Raw genomic sequence first — 24,976 nt, 5'->3', positions numbered from 1 at the left:
CACTGGGGATGGAACCCAGGGGCATGCTACCTCTGAGCTGCACCTCTAGCCCTATTTTTTATTTTTTAATTATTTGCAGCTTTGCAGCACTGGGGATAGAACCCAGGGGCATTCTACCTCTGAATTACACTCCCAGACCTTTTTTTTTTTTTTAACCCAGGGGCATTCTACCTCTGAATTACACTCCCAGACCTTTTTTTTTTTTTTAAATCATTATTTTTTATTTTGAAACATGGTCTCATTGAGTTGCAAAGGGCCTCACTAAGTACCTGAGGCTGTCCTCGAAATGCGATCCTCCTGTCTCAGCTTCCCAATGCTGGAATTACAAGGCTGCACCATAACACCCAGCACCAGCCCTATTATTTTATTTTATTTTTTGTGGCACCGGAGATGAAATCCAGGGGCATTCTACTCCAAGAGACACCCCCAGACCTATTTTTCTAAATTATTCTATTTTTGAAACAGGGTCTCAGTTGCGAAGGGCCTTATTAGTTTAGACTTATTGCGAACCGCCATCCTCCAGTCTCAGCCGTCTGAATGCTGGGATTACAATCATGGGCCACCACACCGGGCTGTGTGTGTGTGTGTGTGTGTGTGTGTGTGTGTGTGTGTGTGTGTGTGGTGTGGTGGTGGTGCTGGGATGGAACCCAAGGGCTTTCTACCCCCGGACTACATTCCCAGACCTATATTTTATTTGGGAACAGGGTCTCACTAAGTTGCCGAGAGCCTCACTAAGTAGCTGAGGCTGGCTTCAAACCTGTGCGGTCCTCCTGTCTCAGCCTCCCAAGCGCTGGGATTACAAGTGTGCGCCACCACGCCTGGTGTCGGGTTTATTTTTTTATGCTTTATTATTATTATTATTAATAATTATTATTAATTGGTGGTACTGTGGGTGGAACCCAGAGGTTTATACTCCCAGATCTTTTTTATATTTTATTTAGAGACAGGGTCTCACTAAATTGCCGAGAGCCTCACTAAGTAGCTGAGGCTGGCTTCAAACCTGTGGGATCCTCCTGTCTCAGCCTCCTAAGGGCGGGGATTACAAGCGTGCGCCACCACGCCCGGCTCTTTTTTATGCTTTATTTTGAAACAGGGTCTCACTAAGTTGCAGAAGACTTCACTAAGTAGCTGAAGTTGTCCATGAACCACGATACTACTGTGTCAGCCTCCCAAGTACTGGGATTACAGGCGTGTGCCATAACTCCCTGCTCGGGTTGGTTTCCAATCCTCCAGGTTTGCTTTGTTTGTTTTGTGTTACTGAGGATTGAACCCAGAGACATACTACCACTGAGCTACACTCTCAGCCCTGTTTTTTTATTTCTATTTTGAAATAGCATCTCGCTAGGTTGATGAGTCTCACTACTTGCTGAGGCTGCCCTCGAACCTGCGATCCTACTGTCTCAGCCTCCCAAGTACTGGGATTACAGGCGTGCGCCACCACGCCACGCCCGGCCAGCCTCCAGGTTTTGGAGGCTCCAGGAATTGGGAGGGAGTGAGTCCCGCACGGCAGCGTGGACTTCAGATAGCGCGGGCTGGGCTGGGTACAGAGTCCAGGTTGAGATGGGTCGGGGCTGGGGGGCTGAGAGCCTGGAGCCAGGCGGATCGATGCTCTCTGCGCTCAGCGCTTGGGGAGAAGGCGCTCGGGGGGAGGGCCGGGGCGGGGCGGCGAGCTCGGGACGCGCCTGGCCCGAGTTCCTATTGGCTGGCCGCTGCGGGAGGTGGGTCCTAATTGGCAGAGTGGCTGCGGGCGGCGGGGTTAAGCACGTAGCCGCCTCCCTGGCCTAGGAGCGAGCCCGGAGCTCTGCACCCGCAGCTGGGACCTGCAGTCGCACGCCATGGACCACCGTCTCCGTCCCTGCCGCCCGGCGCTGCTCCCGAGTGGCCTCCTGTTTCTTCTTCTGCTGCTGCTGATGCTGCTGGCGGACCCCGCGCTCCCGGCGCGACGTCACCCTCCCGTGGTGCTGGGTGAGGCACGCATCTGGTTGGTGGGTCGGTCAGCAGGGCTGGGAGCCCGCAAGGCCGTCTTTCCGGTCTGCATCTGTTTTAAGCACTGAATGGGGGAGCTTCTTGGTGTCTAGTCTTGTCGCCTGGTTCGGTCCACCTCTTGCCATGCTGAGCTCGGGTGCGGTCAGTCTTCCACAGGCGGCCGCCCCTGCATAAAATGGGAGCGCGCTGGGGGTTACGGTTAGGTTACCCACTCCAGCTGTCTACATCAGTCCTAAGCGTTGCCTCGCCATACCTCTGATTTTTAGCTCAAAAGAGTGGCTGTCTCCTCCACTTTTGGGTGCTGGTGAGGCTGGGCAGGGTGGCCTCAGAGTTGGCCTCGGCCTGGCAAGGAGGTCGTCACCCATGACCCTTACAGTCCTACGGTGCTTTCCCTCCCTTTTCAGAGGTGTTACTAGAAGCTTAAGCATGCCCACCCTTTTTTTGGTGCTGGAAACCCAGGAGTGTTCTACCTTTGAGCTACACCCCCAGCCCTATTTTATTATTTTTATTTGGAAGCAGAGTCTTCCTAAGTTGCAGAGGGCCTCACAAAGTTGCTGAGGCTGGCGGCAAACCTCTGGCCTCCCAAGTACCAGGATTACAAGCATGCACCCCCACGCTGGGCTGGAAGCATGTTCTTGGCTTGTTTTCCTGGCTGGTCCCAAGGTTCACGTTTCCTCATCCTCCGCTTATCAAATGGGTGGCATTAGGCCACCCATTTGATAAGGAGGAAGCTTACGGAGTTGTGGGGATAACGGCCATGAACAGGTGACAGGGAATATACATGCACTCTCTCACCCCTGCCAGACCTAGTGCTGAGGCTGGTGACCTCTGCTGCTCACTCTCTCCTTGCTCCGCAGACCTGGCCACTGTGTGGGAGCCACAGTGCCTCCTCTAGCTGGTGGTTCAGGAGACCTCTGCCTGGCAGCCTTAAGTACCTGCTTCAGCCCATACCTCCCATTTAGATCTGGCGAGTCAGTACCAGTCAGGACTTCAAAGAGCAGAGGTGTGCTGAGGTATACCTTACAAACTGCCGGACTGGAGCATGACTCCCTTCCATACTCTTTCTACCAGGATTTTTTTCTTTTCTCTTTTGAAACAGGGTCTTACTACGTTGTTGAGGGTTTTGCTAAATTTCTCAAGCTGGCCTCAAATCTGCAATCCTCCTTTTTTAGGCTCCCAAGTACTGAGATAACAGGCATGCATTACCATGCCCAGTCCTACTGGAAATACTTTAATGAGGATGATTCAGATCACAGAAGGGTAGGGTTGACAGGCAGGGTGGTGTGAGGAGGCCCTAATAGAAATTCTGGGTCAGGAAATGCTCTGGGGGGGATGCTGGGTCCAGGTTCACCTTGGGAGTTGTGCACACTCACCCCGACTCCCCAAGCTCCAGGGTGAGACTAACAGTGACCCTCAGAAGTCTGTGCTGGAGAAGTAGTACCAAGCCAGCCTGGCTGAGCAGGGCAAGGGAAGGCTTCCTGGGGTATGCTGGAGCTAAGATCATGAGTGAACCCCAGGGAGAGAGAAATGAAAACCAGGAGAGAGGTGAACTCACTGCCTGCAGCTGGAACAAGCCGGGTGGGAGGAGGGGTGGCTAGTGCAAGGCTCATGACTAGTTGGGTCATATGAACTTTATCCTGGGGGCCACAGGAAGTCATGCGTGGGACTAAGTACTTCTGAGAATTCGGGTGTGGCATTGGGAAGTCTGTGGTCTGTGGCCAGTACATAGCCCTCCTGCCTGGGTTGGTATTAACTATGCTCATTCAGTCCCTGGTCACCCTGGGTCACAGCAGAGGAGCCTCAGACCACAGAGGAGCCCGAGCAGCTGAATCTTCACCTGCGCATCGAAATGAGGCTCATGGTGGGCAGCGGGGTGGGTGGGCAGAGATCTGACTTTGAGGATCAAAATCCCCTTGGGGAGCCCTGGTGGCCCACGCTTGTAATCTCAGCATTTGGGAGGCTGAGACCAGAGGATCACAGTTCACAGACAGCCTCAGTGAGGCCCTCTTAGTGAAGCCCTCCCTCTGCAACTTAGTGAGACCCTGTTTCAAAATAAAGAATAAAAAATAGAGAGCAGGGGGTATAGCTCGGGTGTTGAATGCCCCTGGGTTTTATCCCCAGACCCGCAAAAAAAAAAAAAAAAAAAAAAAAAAAAATCCTCTAGAGGTAGGTGCTGAATTGGTTGAAGAAGCCGCTGAATCCTGATCCTGGGCTGTAAGCACGCTTGTAATCCCAGAATTCGGGAGGCTGAGACCTGAGGATCGCGGTTCGCGGACAGCCTCAGCTGTTTAGTGAGGCCCTCTGCAACTCAATGAGACCTGGTTTCAAAATAAAGAATAAAAACAGGGCAGGGGGTGTAGCTTGGAGGTCAAATGCCCCTGGGTTCCACCCCCAGACCTGCAAAAAAAAAGAAAAAAAGAAATCGGGCTGGGAGTCACCCATAAAGGAGAACAAAATTATGGTATTTACAGAGAAATGTCACAAAAAATAAGAAATCAAATGCTTTCCCTAATATGCAACAACTAGGGAGAATTGGGTAATAGGAGGAGCTCTAGTTGAAGAAGGGTCTCTATAGAGAGCAGTTAAGATGACCTATCTGAGGGGATAGGAGGGGGGAAGATGGAAACTAAAGCACATGATGTACTTAAACATAAAAGTCAATCACTCAATCAAGCATGGGATCGAGAGGGGGAGGGAACGCGTTGGGGATTGGATAAAGGCTAATTGGGTGATGTGTGTTTGTATATCTCCACAAGTTTTTTATTCCATTAAGATGTTTGACCACAGCCAGGCATGGTGGTGCAGGCTTGTAATCATAGCATTTGGGAGGCTGAGACAGGAGGATCGCAGTTCACGGACAGCCTCAGCTACTGCTTAGTAAGGCCCTTTGCAACTCAATGAGACCCTGTTTCAAAATAAAGAATAAAAAATAGGGCTAGGGGTGTAACTCAGAGGTAGAATGGCCCTGGGTTCCATCCCCAGTACTGCAAAAAAAAAAAAAAAAAAAGATGTTTGCACCAATAAAAATATATTTAAAAAATGGGGCTGGGAGTATAGAATGCCTCTGGTTTCAATTCTCAGTACTATGCTCACAAAAAAAGGGCTTGAGTTATAGCTCAGAGGTAGAATGCACCTGGGTTCAATCCCCACTACCACAAAATGAATGAATGAATGAATGAATGAATGAAGAAAGAATGTTCCCTCCCAGGGTTGAGTTGAAAGGAGTACTGACTCCTGTCTTAGTTCCAGGCAGAGGGTCTCAGGAAATGGCTGCTGCTATTTTTAGAGCCTCACAGTGTGTCCAGGCAAGGGGTGTCCAGGCAAAGCAGATCTGGTAACTTCCTCTTTGAACATTTCCCCTTTGGTGAGACAGTGACCTGCCCAGACCTGGAGGGAGCCATCCGGAGGCTTTCATGCAGGGAATGCAGGACTCCCTGCCTCTGCACCCACATCATGAAGGGAGGTGAGGGCAGGTGCCAGCCTGCTTCTGTGGCACCCTGAGGACACTCAGATGATACACAGGAGGGCATGCCCTGTGCTGGACAGTGTCCAATGTCAACACCCAGTGAAAGCCCGGACAGCCTTGGCTGTGTTGGGAAAATGTAGTGAGCTTAGGTGCGGCCTGAAAGGTCAGTTGGATTAAATAAGCTGTGAAGGGCTCCAGGTTCTCCAGGGTGAACAGTGGAGGTGGGCCTGGGTGTCACAGGGCCCTACTCTGGACAAACAGGTTGGCTGGGATGGAGTGAAGTCATCCGTGGTGCCTGGTCACACCCACCCTTACTGTGCTGTGACTGCAGTAGTGCTATTTTAGGGTAGTTGTCTGCAACACTGGCTCCCACCCTGCCAGGACTGGCCAGGCTCTGGCCTCCAGCAAGGCCTGGGAGCCTTGACAGGCCAGCAGGTGCCAGTGTAGCTTTGTCTCGGCCGTGTTTGGGTTTATGGCCTCCCTCCCACAGTCCTGTCCTAGAATACCTTGTCTCTTGTCTAGATTCAGCTTCAGCTGGTTCAGTGACCTAGTGCTGTCACCGTTTCTTCTCTCAGGGTGAGCAAGGCCCTGCCCCCCCCCCCCCCCCCGCCAGTACTAGGGATTAAACTTGGGCATTCTACCTCCGAGCTATACCTCCAGTCCTATTTTTTTATTCCTTACTTTGAAGCAGGGTCTCACTAAGTTGCAGAGGGCCTCACTAAGTACTGAGGCTGTCTGCGAACTTGTGATCCTCCTGTCTCAGCTTCCCAAATACTGTGATTACAAGCATGTGCCACCACACCTGGATTATTTTCAATTTTTTTTGAGGTACTGGGAATAGAACCCAGGGACATTCTATCTCCGAGCTACACCCCCCAGCCCTATTTACTTATTCTTTATTTTTATTTTATTTCTTTATTTATTTTTATTTTTTATTTTTTGGTGGTACTGGGAATGGAACCCAGGGGCCTTCTACCTCCAGGCTACACTCCCAGACCTATTTTATATTTTATTTGGAAACAGGGTCTCTTAAACCAGCTGAGGCTGGCTTTGAACCTGCGCGATCCTCCTGTCTCAGCCTCCCAAGCGCTGGGATTACAAGCGTGCGCCACCACGCCTGGCTACTTATTATTCTTTATTTTTAAAACAGGGTCTCAACAAGTTATAAAGGGACTCACTAAGTAGCTGAGGACCACTAAGTAGCTGAGGGTGTCCTCAGCTACTTAGTGAACCACAATCCTCCTGTCTCAGCTTCCTGAATGCCGGGATTGCAAGCCTGTGCCACCATGCCCAGCTCTATTTTTTTTTTTTTGGTGGTACTGGGGATGGAACCCAGGGCTTTTCTACCTCCGGGCTATACTCCCAGACCTATGTTATACTTTATTTAGAAACAGGGTCTCACTAAGTTTGAGAGCCTCACTCAGTAGCTGAGGCTGGCTTTGAATCTGTGCGATCCTCCTATCTCAGCATCCCAAGTGCTGGGATTACAAGCGTGCGCCACCACGCCTGGCCTTTTTTTTTTTTTTGGCTGTACTAGGGATGGAACCCAGGGGCATTCTACCTCCGAGTCATACCCCCAGCCCTAATTTTTATTTTTTATTTGGAAACAGGGTTTCACTGAGTTGTGGAGAACCTTACTAAGTAGCTGAGGCTGTTCTCGAACTATGATCCTCCCGTCTCAGCCTCCCAAGTACTGGGATTACAAGCATGCATCAGGCTATTTTTTTTTTTTTTTTTTTTTGGTGCTAGGGATGGAACCCAGAGGCTTTCTACCTTCGGGCTATACTCCCAGAGCTATTTTCTATTTTATTTGGAAACAGGGTCTTTACCAAGTTGCTGAAAGCCTCACCCAGTAGCTGAGGCTGGTTTCGAATCTATGTAATCCTCCTGTCTCAGCCTCCCAATTATTGGGATTACAACATGTGCTACCATGCTCAGCTCTATTTAAAAAATTTTTTTTTGTTTTTTTGGTACTGGGGATGGAACCCAGTGGCATTCTACCTCCGAGCTATACCCTCAGCCCTATTTTTTTATTCTTTATTTTAAAACAGGGTCTCCCTGAGTTGCAAAGGGCCTCACTAAGTAGCTGAGGCTGTCTGTGAACTGCGATCGTCCTGTCTCAGCCTCCCGAATGCTGGGGTTACAAGCCTGCGTCACCATGCCAGGTTCTTTTGATTTTCAAACAGGGTCTCACCAAGTTGCTGAGGGCCTTGCTAAATATATAAAGCTAGTCTAAGACAAGAGGATCACACAGGTTCGAAGCCAGCCTTAGCTACTTAGTGAGGCTCTCAGCAACTTAGTGAGACCCTGTTTCCAAAAAATGGGTCTGGGAGTATAGCCTGGAGGGAGAAAAGCTACTGGGTTCCACCCCTAGTACCACATACACACACAAAAAAAGACTAAAAAAATAGGGTTGGGGGTGTAGCTCAGAGGTACAATGCCCCTGGGTTCCATCCCCGGTACCGCAAACCCGCCAAAAAAATAAAAAATTATGAAAAAAATGGCTAAGGCTGGCCTTGAACCTGTTATCCTCTTGTCTCTGTCTCTCAAATAATGGTATTACAGGTTTGTACTGCCATGACTAGCTTGTTTTTTTTGTAGTCTAGGATGACTGTGGGTGGGAAGCCTTTGGGTTTAAGCATTTAGGGTATATCTAATAACAGGGCCGTAGTCTTGTCCCGACTTTAGGGGTTCTGGAAAACTCAGAGGGGTCTACAAACCTTTCCTAGTCAGAACTATCCTCTGGATCCATTAACTGCAGAAACCATGTGTGTGGCTGGGTATGGAAACACACACCTAAAATCCCAGCTATTCTGGAGGCTGAGTTAGGAAAATCACCTGGTACCTGGTACCTTGAGGCCAGCCTGGTCAATTTAGCAAGACCCTGTCTTCCTGGGCATGGTGGCTCATGCCTATAATCCCAGTACTTGGGAGGCTGAGACAGGAAGATCACAGGTTCATGGCCAGCCTCAGCTACTTAGTGAGGCCCTCTGCAGCTTAGTGAGACCCTGTTCCAAAACAAAGAACTAAAAAAATAGGGCTAAGAGTACAGCTCGGAAGTAGAATGCCCCTGGGTTCAATCCCTACTACCGCTAAGTAAATGAATAAACAAGTAAGTAAATAAATAGGGCCGAGGATGCAGCTCAGTGGTAGAACATTTGCCTAGCATGCAGAAGGCCCTACGCTCAATCCCCAGTACTGCAAAAAAAAAAAAAAGAAAAAGAAAAAGAAACCACAAGTGTGTCTGTGGGGAACGATTCAGGCTAAGAACCCTTTTTACAGCGAAGGAAACCGAAGCCTGGCATGGGGAAGTCACTGTACCCCGAACCCCTCCAGCAATCTGAATGGTTGAGGAAGATGTTCTAGTGAAGATCTAGGGGATTTTATCTGGAGTTGGAGAGTGTTAAGGGCCTCCCCCAAAATGTGTTAGGCCCCTTCTGAGGCCTCCACAGTGTGTACCCACGGCCTTTTTTTTTTTTTTGTGGTGCTGGGGATTGAACCCAAGGGCATTCTACATCCGAGCTATACCCCCAGGCCGATTTTTTATTCTTTATTTTGAAACAGGGTCTCACTAAGTTGCTGAGAGCCTTACTAAGTAGCTGAGGCTGACTGCAAACCTGCGATCTTCCCATCTCAGCCTCCCAAGTACTGGGATTACAAGCGTGCGCCACCACGCCTGGCTAACCCACGGCCTTTTTTCACAATACGTGTCCTGCAGTGGTAGCAGCTTTTCTGCATGGAGGTGGCACCCTGGCCCCTGTGTCCAGGTCCGCCTCTGGTTTTCCTGTTCCCCAGCGCTGTGCTTTAATGTTCAGAGTGTAACTGCAGAGGTCGGCCACTGTGTCTGTGGCTCTGGGGAGCCATGCTGTAGACCTCAAGGCCCTTGGGCATCTCCAGCCTGCCGGGCTCTGGGCTCACTCGTGTCCTTTGTCCCCCTGCAGTGCCTGGCGATTTGGGCAATCAGTTGGAAGCAAAGCTGGACAAGCCCACTGTAGTGCATTATCTTTGCTCCAAGAAGACAGACAGCTACTTCACCCTCTGGCTGAACCTCGAGCTGCTGCTGCCGGTTATCATTGACTGCTGGATCGACAATATCAGGTGGGCGCTGGGCAGAGGTGGGCCACCACTCACCGATGGGGCGCAGGGAGGCTCCATTTCTTTTTCATCTTTATCTCCAGAGACCTCGAGGTCCTGACTTTGTTCTTTCCCAAGGCCTTTCATCTGGTGTATTTTGATCTAGTCTGGTCAGCACCACTGTGCACTCTCCCTGGCAGACTTTCTTTCCTTCTTGTCCTTGTTCCTCCCCTCTCCAGTGTAGCCCCCATCCCGCAGGCCTTACACTTTTTTTGTGTGTGTGGTACTGGGAATGGAACCCAGGGGCAGTCTACGCTACATTCTTCAAGCTACACTCCCAACTCTATTTTCTGTTGCATAGGGCCTCACTGAGTAGCTGAGGCTGTCCGTGAACCATGATCCTCCTGTCTCAGCCTCCCAAATGCTGGGATTACAAGTGTGTGCCACCACACCCAGCTTCCATCCTCTTTCAATATTAAAAAAATAGCCAGGCATGATGGTGTATGTCTGTAATCCTAGTACTTGGGAGGCTGAGACAAAAGGGTCTCAGGTTTTAAGCCAGCCTCAGCAATTTAGCTAGGCTCTTAGCAACTTCGTGATACCTGTTTCAAAGTAAAGAATCAAAAGCCAGGTGCGGTGGTGCAGGCTTGCAATTCCAGTATTTGGGAGGCTAAGACCAGAGGATCGCGGTTCACGGACAGCCTCAGCCACTAAGTGAGGCACTCCGCAACTTAGTGAGACCCTGTTTCAAAATAAAGAATAATGCCGGGCGTGGTGGCGCATGCTTGTAATTCCCGTGCTTGGGAAGCGGAGACAGGAGGATCACTCACGCTGGTTCGGAGCCAGCCTCGCTGGCTTAAGAGACCCTGTTTCCAAATAAAAATATAAAATAGGTCTGGGAGTGAGGCCCATTGGTAGAAGGGCTTCCAGGAACCCCAGTACCACCAAACCCCCCCCCAAAAAAAACAAAATAAAGAATAAAAAATAGAACTGGGCGTGGTGGCGCACGCTTATAATCCCCGCGCTTGGGAGGCAGAGACAGGAGGATCGCGCAGGTTTGAAGCCAGCCATGCTGGCTTAAGAGTACCTGTTTCCAAATAAAAATATAAAAAATAGGTCTGGGAGTGTAGCCCGGAGGTAGAAGGGCTTTCAGGAACCACAGTACCACCAAAAAAAAAAAAGAATAAAAAATAGGGCAGGGGGTATAGCATGGAGGTTGAATGCCCCTGGGTTCAATCCCCCATTCTGCCAAAAAAAGAAAAAAAAAGAAAAGAAAAGAACCCTAAAATATAAAATAGGAGTGGGAGTATAGCGTAGAGGTAAAATGCCCTTGGTTTTAGTCCCCCTTATCACAAAGCAAGATAAGACAACCCAATCTTAGCTGGGTGTGGTAGGGCAAGCCTGTAATCCCAGTACTGAAGACGTGCACACATGTAATTCTAGTACTTGGAGGATTACAGATTTGAGGCCAATGAGGGCTAATTTAGCAAGACTCTGTTTCAAGATAAGAAATAAAAAAAAAAATCTGGGTATGGTGGTGCATGCCTGTAATTCCAGTACTTGGGAGGCTGAAACAGGAGGATTGCAGGTTTAAAGCCAGCCTCAGCAACTTAGCAAGATCCTGCTTCAAAATAAAAAATACAGGCTGGACGTGGTGGTGCAGGTTTGTAATCCCAGCATTTGGGAGGCTGAGACCGGAGGATCACGGTTTGTGGACAGCCTCAGCTACTTAGTGAGGCACTCTGTAACCTAGTGAGACCTGTTTTAAAATAAAGAATAAAAAACAGGGCAGGAGGTGTAGCTCGGAGGTCAAATGCCCCTGGGTTTCGTCCCCAGACCCGGAAAAAATTTAAAAAATACAGGCTGGGCATGGTGGCGCACACTTGTAATCCCAGCATTTGGGAGTCTGAGACTGGAGGCCCTACTTAGTGAGGCCCTTTGCAATTCAGTGAGACTCTGTTTCAAAATAAAGAATGAAAAATAGGGCTGTGGGTGTAGCTCGGAGGTCTAATGCCCCTGGGTTCCATCCCTAGTACCATAAAAAAAAAAAAAAAGAAAAAAAGAAAAAAGAAAATACAAAGGTCTTGAGGTGTAATTCCCGGTACAAAGAAAAAAAAAAAAAAAAAGAAAAAAAGAAAGAGAGAAAAAAGCAAACAAACAAAGAGAAAAGTGGCTAAGGGTAGAGCTCAGAGCTAAACTGCCCCTGGGTTCAATCTCCAGCACCACAAAATAAAATGAAAAGTTCCCCGGTGAAGTCTTCCCTCCCATTCCTTCCTCCAGGCCACAAGCAGATTTCCTCCAACTTCTGTCAAGTGATCCCCCAAATTAAATACAGGCACTGCATCTGACAGTCACCTGTACACACTTAAGTCCACCATAGCCTGCATATACAATATTGGTTCCTTATGATTAAAACAGAACTGAAAAGTCCCTACTGTCAGGAGACAGCTATCGAACCTAGTAGTGAAACACATACGTTACTCACATATTTGTGGTATTGTTGGCGTAAACACCAGCACATGATACTTGATAGAGTAAACCACTATGTTACTGGTTTATGTATTTACTGTACTTTTATTTTTGGGTGTGGTACTGAGGGTGGAACCCAGGGGCTTTTCTACCTTCAGGCTATATTCCCAGACCTATTATACTTTATTTAGAAACAGGGTCTTACTAAGTTGCTGAGGCTGGCTTTGAACCTGTGCGATCCTCCTGTCTCAGACTCCCAAGCGCTGGGATTACAAGAGTGTATCACCACATCCAGCTTATAGTGTGTGTGTGTGTGTGTGTGTGTGTGTGTGTGTGTGTGTGTGTTTTACTGGGATTGAACCCAGAAGCATTCTACCTTTTATTTTTGTGTGTGGGCCCAGGGGCATTCTACCTCCAAGCTACAACCCCAGCCCTATTTTTTATTTTTTATTTTGAAACAGGGTCTCACTAAGTTATGGGGGGGCCTCACTAAGTAGCTGAGGCTGTGGATCAAGCTGAGGATCAAGGCCGTGAACCTTGATCCTCCTGTCTCAGCCTCCCAAATGCTGGGATTACAAGTGTGCCCTACCACACTCGGCTTTTTCTTTTTTCTTTTTGAAACAGGGTTTCGTGACTATAACTGGCTGAGAACCTGTGATCCTGCTGTCTCAGCCTCCCAAGTACTGGGATTATAGGCGTCTTGCATCACTCTTATGAAATAAGTGCTGTTTTTAAACTTGCTTTAATGCAGGTCTCATCAACTTAGTGAGTCCCTGTTTCAAAATATAAATAAAATAGGGCTGGGGTAATACTTACTCAAAGGTAAAATACACCTGGGTCCAATCCCTAGAACTGCAAAAAAAAAACCCCAAGAAAACTAAGCAGATTTTCTTTGACTAAGCAACTTTCTTTGGAAGATCAAAAAAGTTAAAACAAACTGCCTGTAGTCAGTCACTGAGCTCATAAATGGCAGAATCTGAATTCAAACCCAGAATTGGGTGACTCTGAACGAAGGTTCATTCCCAGCCTGAGTTCCTAAGATCAGGGGGTGTATTGTGCTTTATTTCTTTATTTTGGTGCTAGAGATTGAACCCATGGGCATTCTACCTCCAAGCTATACCCTTAGGCGCGCGTACACACACACGTCATATGTATGTATATATGTAATATTTTTGTGTGTATGGTATTGAGAATTGGACTTAAGGACATCCTATCTCTCAGCTACACTCAAAGCCCTATTTTATTTTGAGACAGAGTCTTGCTAAATTGAGGGGAGGGTATTACAAAGCTGGTGATGCTGGCTTTAACTTGCAATTCTCCCTAAGCCTCCCAAGTACTAGGATCACAGGCATGTATCACTGCGCCTAGATTTTTTTTATTATTATCATATTTATTTATTTACTTGCAGTACTGGGGATAGAACCCAGGGGCATTCTACCTTGGAGCTGCACCCCCAGCCCTGTTTTTCATTCTTTATTTTGAAACAGGGTCTCACTGAGTTGCAAACGGGGCCTCACTAAGTAGCTGAGGCTGTCTGCAAACCATGATCCTCCTGTCTCAGCTTCCTAAATGCTGGGATTACAAGCATGAGCCACCACATCTAGCTTATATTTTTATTTTGAAATAGGTTCTGAGTATGTTGCTGAGGGTCTCACTAAATTGCCGAAGCTGGCTTGAAATGTGGAATCCGCCTGTCTTAACCTCCCGAGTACTGGGATTAAAGGCAGGTGCCAATGTACCTGGCTGTGTTTTAATCTTTTTTTTTTTTTTTTTTTTTTTTTTTTTTTGCAGTACTGGGGATGGACCCAGGGGCATTCTACTTCCAAGCTACATCCCCAGTCCTTTTTTTTTTTTTTTAGTATTTTTATTTTTTGAAATAGGGTCTCACTGAATTGTGAAAGGTCTTGCTAAGTAGCTGAAGCTCTCCCGAGAACTTCGAACCTTCACCTCCCAAATGCTGGGATTACAAACATGTGCCACCATGCCCAACCCCGTGTTTTAATCTTTATGCCAGCAGAACCAAGTACACACAGTTGTTGCCCAGTAAATGTGAGAGCTTCCCAGAGCTCCATGAATTAAAAGTTTTTCCCAAGCCGGGTGTGGTGGCCTACATTTGTAATCCCAGCATTTGGGAGGCTGAGACAGGAGGATCCCGATTCATGGCCAGCCTCAGCTACTTAGTGAGGCCCTTTGCAACTCAGTGAGACCTTGATTCAAAATAAAGAATACAAAATAGGGCTGGGGGTGTAGATCGGAGGTAGAAGGCCCTGGGTTCCATCCCCAGTACTGTAAAAACAACAAATGCATTTTCCCAAGCCAGGCGTGGTGGTGCATTCTTGTAATCCCAGTACTTGGGAGGCTGAGACAGAAGAATCACAGGTTTGTGGCTAGCCTCACCTACTTAGTGAGGCTCTCCACTACTTAAAGGGACCCTGTTTCAAAATAAAAAATAAAAATAGGGCAAACCAGGCATGGTGGCGCACGCTTGTAATCCCAGCATTCGGGAGGCTGAGACTGGAGGATCGCGGTTTGTAGACAGCCTCAGCTACTTAGTGAGGCCCTCTGCAACTCAGTGAGACCCTGTTTCAAAATAAAGAATAAAAGCCGGGCGTGGTGGCTCACGCTTGTAATCCCCGCGCTTGGGTGGCTGAGACAGGAGGATCACACGGGTTCGAAGCCAGCCTCTGCTACTTAGTGAGGCTCTCAGCAACTTAGTGAGAACCTGTTTCCAAATAAAATATTAAAAATAGGTCTGGGAGTATAGCCCGGAAGTAGAAAGCCTCTGGGTTTCACCCCCAGTACCACCAAAAAAAAAAAAAAAAAAGAATAAAAAATTTGGCAGGGAGTGTAGCTCGGAGGTCAAATGCCTCTGGGTTTCAGCCCCAGACTGGCAAAAAAAAAAAAAAATAGGGCAAGAGATGTAGCTAGTAGGTACAGTGCCCCTGGGTTCAACTCTCAGCACCAAAAAAAAAAAAAAAAAAAAAAAAAAATCCTGCTGGCTGCTTCTCCAAGCACCCTGCCCTTCCCTGCTGTTTTTGTTGCCTGTGTAGTTGACTCTTTCTTCATCAGTGTGTGATCAAGGTTATTTCTGGGCTGTTGATCTCCATTTCTATTTTTGTCCTGGAGACAGGGCCTCAGGTACTGCCAGTTGGAGGTGTGGGCTGATACTGAGAGGGGCTTGTCTGGCTCCATGGTCCTCTGACCTGTTTATATTTTCATCTAGCACAGAGCTGCTTCGACTTTTCAAAACAGTTTTCTGCATTTTGCTGGGTGGTCATTGGGATCATCAACAGATTGGAGAGAGTGGGCCTATTATTTGGGTCAGTGTTGGAGATCCTTCCTACAAGCTGTCTGTGGCTGATATTTAAGAGGTCATGGTAGGACTCAGGATTACCAAGAAATTCAGGGTTCCCTCTCCCCTGTGGTACTAGGGATGGAACTCAGGCATTCTACCTCTGAGCTACACCCCAGACTTTTTTTTTTTTTTTTTTTTTTTTTTTTTTGCGGTACCAGGGATGGAACCCAGGGGCATTCTACTTCCAAGCTACATCCCCCATCCTATTTTTTATCCTTCATTTTGAAAAAAAGATCTCATAAGTAGCTGAGGCTGGCCACAAACCCATGGTCCTCTTGTCTCAGCCTCCTGAATACTGGGATTACAAGCATGTTCCACCACTCCTGGCTACCCCAGCCCTTTTTATTTTTTATTTTGAAACAAGGGGTGGAACTCGGAGGCATTCTATCTCTGAGCTACACTCCAGCCCATTTTTTTTTGGGGGGGGGGGTCTGGGGATGGAACCCAGGGTCATTCTACCTCTGAGCTACACCCCCAGTCATGTTTTTATTCTTTATTTTGAAACAGGGTCTCACTAAGTTGCAAAAGGCCTCACTAAGTACCTGAGGCTGTCTGCAAACCACAACCTCTCGTCTCAGCCTCCCGAATGCTGGGATTGCAAGTCTGCACCACCACACCCGGCATACTCCAGCCCTTTTTATTTTTTATTTTGAAACAAGGTCTCACTTAAGTTGTTGAAGCTGAACTTGAACCCGCAATCTTCCTGTCTGGGATAATAGGTGTTGGGGCATTACGTCCAGCGAAATTCAGGTGTTCTTTTTTTGGTGGTACTGGGGTTCTTGGAAGCCCTTCTACCTCTGGGCTATACTCCCAGACCTATTTTATATTTTATTTGGAAACAGGGTCTCTTAAGCCAGCGCGGCTGGCTTTGAACCTGCGCAATCCTCCTGTCTCCGCCTCCCAAGCACGGGGATTACAAGTGTGCGCCACCACACCCGGCAAAATCAGGTTTTCTTTGGAATATTTGCCTCTTTGGTGTCACCTGAGGCCACAAGGTTTTTTGTTTTTGTTTTTGTTTTTTTTGCTGGTGGTACTGGGGTTCCTGGAAGCCCTTCTGCCTCCGGGCTACACTCCCAGACCTATTTTATACTTTTTTTTTTATTTTTGGAAACAGGGTCTCCTAAGCCAGCGCAGCTGGCTTTGAACGTGCACAATCCTCCTGTCTCTGCCTCCCAAGTGCGGGGATTACAAGCGTGCGCCACCACGCCCGGCCCTTGCCCTATTTGTTATTCTTTATTTTTGAAAAAGGGTCTGAGTTGTGGAGAGCCTCACTAAGTAGCTGACGCTGTTCACAAACAGCCCCCTCTTCTTACCCCAAGTTTGGTCACATGTCTAAAGGACACCAAAGAGTAACAAAGCAGGTTTATAAAGCAAAGACCAAGCCAGGCATGGTGGCACACACTTGTAATTCCAGCATTTGGAGGCTGTGACAGGAAGATCATGATTCAAAGACAGCCTCAGCTACTTAGTGAGGCCCTTTGCAACTCAGTGAGACCCTCTTTCAAAATAAAGAATAAAAAATAGGGCTGGGGGTGTAGCTCGGAGGTAGAATGCTCCTGGGTTTCATCCCCAGACCCGAATAATAATAAAATGAACAATAAATAAAGCATAGAAAGCTGGTAGTGGTGGCACACACACTTGTAATCCCAGTGCTTGGGAGGCTAGGACAGGGCAGTATTAGTTTCCTTTTTTCTTTCTTTTTTCTTTTTTTGGCACTGAGGCTAGAACAGGGCCTTGCATGTGTTAGGCAAGCCAAGGATGCTTGTCAGAGTTGAGAATCTAGTTCTGCCACTGAGCTGTATCTCCAACCTGACAGGGCAGTGTTGGGACACGCCAAACTCAGTGTCGCCTGGGTAGTGCTGGGGATTGAACCCAGGGGCGTTCATTATACCTCTGAGCTACATCTCCAGGCCCTTTTTATTTGGAAACAGGGTCTTGATAAATTGCTGGCAGCCTTACTAAGTTACTAATGCTAATCTTGAACCTGAAATCCTCCTATCTCAGCCACCCAAGTACTAGGATTAGAGGTATGTGCCACCACGCCCAGTTCAGTGTCACCTGCGGGTCATCAGCCCAATCTCTCTCCTGACAGGCTGATTTACAACAGGACATCCCGGGCCACCCAGTTTCCTGATGGTGTGGATGTACGTGTTCCTGGCTTTGGGAAGACCTTCTCCGTGGAGTTCCTGGACCCCAGCAAGAGCAGTGTGGGTATGTAGCTCTTGCTGAAAGGCCTCCAGAGGCTGGGACTGAGGGTTCTGGATACCTAGAGTTGGAAGAACCCCATTGGTTTGAAGAGGCAACCTATAAGCTGCCTTCTGGTCAGTGTGGGCACAGATTCCTGTAGCCTTCCTCCAGGAGACGTCAGAGTCTCTGGCAGGTGTGATTTGGGTGTTTGGCACTGGCCGTACCTTCTCTAATCCTGTGTGTTTCTTTCTGTAGGTTCCTATTTTCACACTATGGTGGAGAGTCTTCTAGGCTGGGGCTACACACAGGGTGAAGATGTCCGAGGGGCCCCCTATGACTGGCGCCGAGCCCCAAGTAAGAAGTCACCTTCGTTCCTTCCCTGAGGCCCTGGGAGGCGGGCACAAGGCATTGTAGCCACCACAGGCCCTGGGGTCTCCCCTGGCTCTGGGCCCCTGGCATCCAGCCCAGTGTTCACAGCCACCACCCCGGTTAGTGTGTCCTGTCCATCCCCCTCCAATCATCTCATGATCTCTGGGCCACTGAGCTCCCGGGAGGGGGAGGTAAGGCTGAAGGGGGAAAGGGAGCCGCTTTGTCCTCCCTTCCTGGCAGTTGGGGGGACCATACTGCTCCTACTTGGGTTTTAGCACCCTCCCCACCCCCTCGTCCTGGGTCTGGGCTGGGGCTGCCCCTTCCCGCCTGACCCCTGCCTGGCTCTGGCCTGCAGATGAAAACGGGCCCTACTTCTTGGCCCTCCGAGAGATGATCGAGGAGCTGTACCAGCTGTATGGGGGCCCTGTGGTACTGGTTGCCCACAGCATGGGCAACATGTACACACTCTACTTTCTGCAGCGGCAACCCCAGGCCTGGAAGGACAAGTATATCCGTGCCTTTGTGGCACTGGGCGCGCCCTGGGGGGGCGTGGCCAAGACCCTGCGCGTCCTGGCCTCAGGTAAGACCTGCCAGGCCCCTGTGGGTGGCCGGTCCCAGGAATGTCCCTCCCCCCTCCTTCCACAGTGGGCACCCTTCCTGTCTACCTCCACCATCAGTGCCTTTCTTTTCTTAGAGTGACATTGTTTTTCAAATATCTTTTGTTTTTCCCAAAGAGAATCTGATACTGCTAATTTTATTTCCTGAGTTGATATCCCTTGTAATCTGTTTCTTATACTTGTACATGGAGTGGCATAACTCTTAGTTACCACTTGATTGTGCATACATGCACGTGTGCACACACACACACACACACACACACACACACACACAGCCACGCACACAGTGCTTAGGCCTGGCTGGCTGAATTTGGTTTGTCCCCAGGTTTTTTTTTTTTTTTTTTTGTGGCACTGGGGATTGAACCCAGGGGCATTCTATCTCCAGGCTACATTCCCAGCTCTATTTTATTTTTGTTTTGAAACAGAGTCTCACTAGGTTAATGAGAGTCTTTACTATTTGTTGGGGCTGTCCTCGAACTTGCAGTCCTTCTGACAGCCTCCCAAGTATTGGGACTATAAGCATGCACCACCATGCCTGGCTGTCCCAAACTTGTGTGTGTGTGTGTGTGTATGTAGGGTACTGGGAATTAAACCCTTAGCCCTATTTTATTTTTATTTGTGGTACTGGGGATTGAACCCAGGGCCATTGTACCTCCAAGCTATATCTCCAGTCCTATTTCTTATTTTTTATTTGAAGTAGGGTCTCACTAAGTTTTAGAAGGGCCTTACTAAGTAGCTGAGGCTGGCCAAGAACTAGCAAGCCTCCTGGCTCAGCTTCCCAAGTACTAGAATTATACAAGTATATGCCACCACACCCAGCCTCATTTTTTTTTTTTTTGGCAGTACTGGGGATGGAACCCAGGAGCATTCTACCTCCGAGCTACGCCCCCACCCCTATATTTTATTCTTTATTTTGAAACAGGGTCTCACTGAGTTGCAAAGGGCCTCACTAAGTAGTAACTGAGGCTGTCCATGAACAGCAATCCTCCTGTCTCAGCCTCCCAAGTATGGCCAGGTCATTTGTTATTTTTTTATTTTTTATTTTTTTGGTGGTACTAGGGGTAGAACCTAGAGACTTTCTACCTCTGGGATATACTCCCAGACCTATTTTATATTTTATTTGGAAACAGGGTCTCACTAAGTAGTCGAGGCTGACTTTGAACCTATGTGATCCTCCTGTCTCAGCCTCCCAAGTGCGGGGGGATTACAAATGGGGGCCACCATGCCCTGCTTCATTTGTTATTTTGAAACAGGATCTTGTTACTGTGCACTGGCCTTGAGCCTCACTGAGTTGCAGGAGTCTCACTGAGTTGCAAAGGGCCTCACTAAGTATCTGAGGCTGTCCACAAACTGCAGTCCTCCTGTCTTAGCCTCCCAAATGCTGAGATTACAAGCGTGCGCCACCATGCCCAGCTCTGCACTGAGTTTTTTAGTGTCTGTGTGTGCACGCGCGCGCTCGCGTGGTACTAGGGATTGAGCCCAAGGGCATTCTACCTCTGAGCTACACCCTCAGCCCTATTTCATTTTTATTTTGAAACAGGGTCTTGCTAGGTTGATGAAAGTCTCACTAGTTGCTGAGGCTACCCTCGAACCTGCAATCCTCCTGTCTCAGCCTCCCGAGTACTGGGATTAAAAGTGTGTACCACCACATCCGGCTCATGCACTGAGTTTTATTGTCTCCCCTTTGAGGAGGTATTGGGGTTGGAACCCAGGTCTCACGTATGCTAGGTAAAGGTTTTACCACTGAGTAACATCCCAGCTCTTGATTTTCCAACTGCAAGGCAAGCAGGCCCTGCCAGATCTGCACCTGCATCCTCCCTGCATTGTTCACTGAGGCCCCCCGCTGCCCACAGCTGGAGGTGATACTCATAAACAGGAAATGGGGGTCCAGCCTTCCTCCTCTAGGGCAAAAGTGAAGATGAAGAAGTGAGAATGGAGCCAGGCGTGGTGGCGCACGCTTGTGATCCCAGCATTCGGGAGGCTGAGACAGGAGGATGGTGGTTCGCAGACAGCTTCAGCTACTTAGTGAGGCCCTCTGCAACTCAGTGAGACCCGGTTTCAAAATAAAAAGTAAAAATAGGGCTGGGGAGCTGGGCCAGGTGGCGCACGCTTGTAATCCCCTCGCTTGGGAGGCTGAGACAGGAGGATCACACAGGTTCGAAGCCAGCCTCAGCTACTTAGTGAGGCTTTCAGCAACTTAGTGAGACCCTGTTTCCAAATAAAATATAAAAAAGGTCTGGGAGTATAGCCCGGAGGTAGAAAGCCTTTGGGTTCCACCCCCAGTACCACCAAAAAAAAAAAAAAAAAAAAAATAGGGCTGGGGAGCTGGGTGTGGTGGCGCATGCTTGTAATCCCCGCGCTTGGGAGGCAGAGACAGGAGGATCGCGCAGGTTTGAAGCCAGCCTTGCTGGTTTAAGAGACTCTGTTTCCAAATAAAAATATAAAATAGGTCTGGGAGTGTAGCCCGAAGGTAGAAGGGTTTCCAGGAACCCCAGTACCACCAAAAAATAAAAAATAAAAATAGGACTGGGGGTGTAGCTGAGAGGTAGAGAGCCCGTGGGTTCTATCTCCAAAACTGCAAAAAAAAAAAAAAAAAAGAAAGAAAAAGAAGCAAGGATGATGGGGTGAGAGGGTGAGAAGGTGCCCCAAAGAACTTTGGGTGGGTGCAGTAGGCGCACACCTGTAATCCCAGTCGGAGACTTCGGCAGGAGGATTGCGGTTTGCAGACAGCCTCAGATACTTAGTGAGGCCCTTTGCAACTCAGTGAGACTCTTGTTTTGAAATAAAAAATAAGAAATAGGGCTAGGGGTGTAGCTTAAGGTAGAATGCCCCCGAGGCCCTCCATCCCCAGTACCGCAACAAACAGACAAAAGTCAATGCATGTGTGGGAATTATGGTGATGATTAACAGGGTAGACATTCTGAGCGTCCACACCGGCTGCGTCAAGCTGAGGGCCTGGCGGCGAGCCTGCGGGCCATCCAGCTGTGTTCTTCAGCACAGACTGACTGTGGCCCTGTCCCCGCAGGAGACAACAACCGCATCCCTGTCATCGGGCCCCTGAAGATCAGGGAGCAGCAGCGTTCGGCTGTGTCCACCAGCTGGCTGCTGCCCTACAACTACACATGGTCGCCTGAGAAGGTGTTCGTGCACACGCCCACCGCCAACTACACGCTGCGGGACTATCGCCGGTTCTTCCAGGACATTGGCTTTGAGGACGGCTGGCTCATGCGCCAGGACACGGAGGGGCTGGTTGATGCCATGGTGCCGCCTGGTGTGCAGCTGCACTGCCTCTATGGCACAGGAGTCCCCACACCAGACTCCTTCTACTACGAGAGCTTCCCTGATCGTGACCCTAAAATCTGCTTTGGTGATGGCGATGGCACCGTGAACCTGGAGAGTGCCCTGCAGTGCCAGGCCTGGCGCAGCCGCCAGGAGCAGCAAGTGTCACTGCAGGAGCTGCCTGGCAGCGAGCACATTGAGATGCTGGCCAACGCCACCACCCTGGCTTATCTAAAACGTGTGCTTCTTGGGCCCTGATTCCTGTGCCACACAGCACTGCTCAGTGGCCCAGCCACGGGGCTTCTCCCAGCCTCGGGGGCTGTCATGGCCCACAAGATTAGCAAAATTTGTGACTAGCTCTTCAAAGCCTGGGTGTTGGGCTTTGAAGTGTCTGCCTGGGGAAAGTACTGTTTCTTCTTCTTCCTCTGTGTCAGTGAGGAAGGAAGAAATGAGTGGATTTGAGGGACCATTGATGGGAGAATGAATGCTGCTGATGGTGGGACTGGTGTGACCTCAGGTCTGGCTCTGCGGGGTGGATTGGTTGGCACCAGGACCCAGTCCCCAAGATGGGGGCCATATATTCCTCCTACTCCTATGGCCTTTCCAGTCTTGTCTACTGGACCCCGGCCTTCCTGTGACAGATAGTATTGAGCTATGGATGCCCCCAAAGGTCCCAGGGTGACCCTCAGGCAACCTTGACACTCACTGGCCACTGGTAGGCCTGGTATTGGCCCTGTGCGGCTGGAGCTCCTGGCTTCCCTGTGGCCTCACAGGTGGGCAGCCTGGCACCCCTGCAGGCAGGGGCATTTAGTTGTGTTCCTCCTGGTTCCCAGATGCTGGGACACATACTCCTACCTCTCACTTCCAGGAGCAGCCTAGTTTTGGATTGGGCTGCAAATGCCCCCTACCCCAGTTTTGGGGGCTGTATCCTAGGGGCCCTGATCCTCTTGGTTGTACTGTGAGTGCCAGTATTGAAGCTGGCTCCCTTGTCTCTGGGACTATGGTTCAAGGAGGGCAGGGCCCAGTGCCAGGGTCATTTAGGTACTTGTGAGAAAGGGGAACTCAAGGAAGCATCCACAGCTGCTTGGAGCCTCCCTGAGCTGCCATTTTGCAGCCACCACACTGCACTGCCACCTTGCCCCAGGGCCTCTCAGCACCCAGCTGGGCTGGCACAGGGCTGAGAGGTGCTAGGGCTTCTGCCCACTCTGCCCAGCACCTGCTTCCACTAGGCAGCTAGGTGGCAATTGGTTTGCAGGAACTAGTCCAGAGACGTGAATAGGCCCCTGAGAGCCAGGAGCCAAGGGCCCTCCCTAGGAGTTTTCTGTCTGCCCCATGGAGGCAGCAGGGGTCTCTTGCAATAGCAGGGATGGGGAATCTTGGCCTGCCTCAGTGGCAGTGGGCTCCAAGGGGCACCTGTTTGTAGGCCAAAACCTGGGTCCAGCCTCTTAGTTGAGGCCCCAAAGCCACCCTCAGGCTGGACTGTGTTGCTGTCCCATAGGGTTCTCTGGCTCAAGGTTTTCCTTGTCTGCATATAAACCCAGCATCTGTCTCTCTCCCTGTTCCTGAATGGTGGACCCTGCAGAGGGTTCTGTGGAGACTGTACCTTGATTCTGGCAATAAAAGTATTCCGGATGCTGTAAAGCGCCCTGGCCTGCCTTGAGTATGAGAAGAGGTGGTGGAGATGCAAGGGCACTGGGAGGCTGGGGTTCAGGGGCTTTACTGTCACTGGGGTCTCGATTGCGTCTCACCACCAATGCGTGGCTCCTGTGCCCTTTGTTGGGCTTTATCTTCCTTTTTTCAGGGAATCTAGTTCCCTCTGGGACCAGTACGTGGATTATTCCTCTTGGAATGAAGCTCCTTCTCCCCCTCCCCCCACCTATCTGATCAGGAGGCTACACACTGCTGCCTGAGAGTTGGTGGGAAAGGACAGTCCTGCAGGTTGCCCTGGTGGCACTGCCCAGCCTCTGTCCTCTCTAGCTTAGGGCTTCAGCATCCTCTGAACCTAGAGCTCCTTTTAGGATTGCCATCCTTTGCCTTGTTTTTTTCCAGCTCCTTTGCCTCCCCTATGTACCCCTTTGGGGCAGAGAGACTACACTCTGGTAGGAGCAAAGACAGATGAGTAGAAATGGACCGAGAGATGGGACCAAACAGAGATGAACAAAGTGCCAGGTGTGGTGGCACACACCTGTGATCCCACAACTCAGGAGGTTGAGGCAGGAGAAGTTCAAAGCCAACCTGGGCAACTTAGTGAGACCCTACCTCAAAATAATAGAAGGTTTGCAGAACATGGTGGTGCACGCTTGTAATCCCAGTACTTGGGAGGCTGAGACAGGAAGATCGTACAGGTTTGAAGACAGCCTCAGCTACTTAGTGAGACTCAAGCAACTTAGTGAGACCCTGTTTCTAATAAAATATAAAAATAGGTCTGGGAGTATAGCCCAGAGGTAGAAAGCCCCCGGGTTCCATCCCCAATACCACAAAAATAAATAAAAGATGGTTTGAAGCCGGGCGTGGTGGCGCATGTTTGTAATCTCAGCATTTGGGAGGGTGAAACAGGAGGATCCCACAGGTCTGAAGCCAGCCTCAGCTACTTAGTGAGGCCCTTTGCAACTCAGTGAGACCCTGTTTCAAAAAATAAAGAATAAAAAATAGGGCTGGGGGTGTTGCTCAGAGATAGAATGACCCTGGGTTCTATACCCAGTACCGCAAAAAAAAAAAAAAAAAAAAAAAAAGGTTTGAGGATATAGCTCACTGATGAGTGTTCCTGGAGAAGTACTGCACAAGGGAAAAAAAGTGGGAGGGGGAGAGAAAAGAAAAAGAATCAGAGACAGGGAAACATGTATAATGATGGGTCTCAACTTGAACTTCATGGTGCAGAACCTGGTGCTAACCGGTTAGTAGAAGCCCCAGTTGGTCTCCACTGAACCCTACCAGCCTAGACTCCAGACTTTGATACATTGTGGGCCACAAGAGGGCGCTCCGAATCCTCTCACCCTACCAGCTACAATACACTATTAACTGGAGAAGAAAAGAGTACCCCAGAAGGGTGAGGATGCCTAGGTATACATGGGTCCCACTGTAGCCTCCACAAGAGGATGACCATATGAAAGGAGACCTCACCTGCCCAGCCTCACATCCCCTCGTGGCCTGCAGCTACTCATTCAACTCCAATCT

At 49.4% G+C, this 24,976-nt stretch overlaps 1 protein-coding gene across 1 annotated transcript; it reads left to right on the top strand.

Annotated features, from left to right (window-relative positions):
• Positions 1-1,835: 1,835 nt before the first annotated feature.
• PLA2G15 (phospholipase A2 group XV) lies at positions 1,836-22,060 on the top strand (the record flags this gene model as incomplete). The annotated part of the gene is made up of 6 exons (XM_080704244.1): positions 1,836-1,965; positions 9,394-9,550; positions 17,443-17,561; positions 17,793-17,891; positions 18,262-18,486; positions 21,549-22,060. The coding sequence occupies 6 exons, from the start codon at positions 1,836-1,838 to the stop codon at positions 22,058-22,060; spliced, it is 1,242 nt and encodes a 413-aa protein (XP_080560370.1).
• Between the last annotated feature and the right edge of the window lie 2,916 nt (positions 22,061-24,976).

Source organism: Muscardinus avellanarius (genome assembly GCF_963383645.1).
Source record: "Muscardinus avellanarius genome assembly, chromosome: 10".
Classification (NCBI taxonomy): domain Eukaryota; kingdom Metazoa; phylum Chordata; class Mammalia; order Rodentia; family Gliridae; genus Muscardinus; species Muscardinus avellanarius.
The sequence above is the reverse complement of the archived record's forward strand: the minus strand, read 5'-3'. Positions and strand labels throughout refer to the sequence as shown.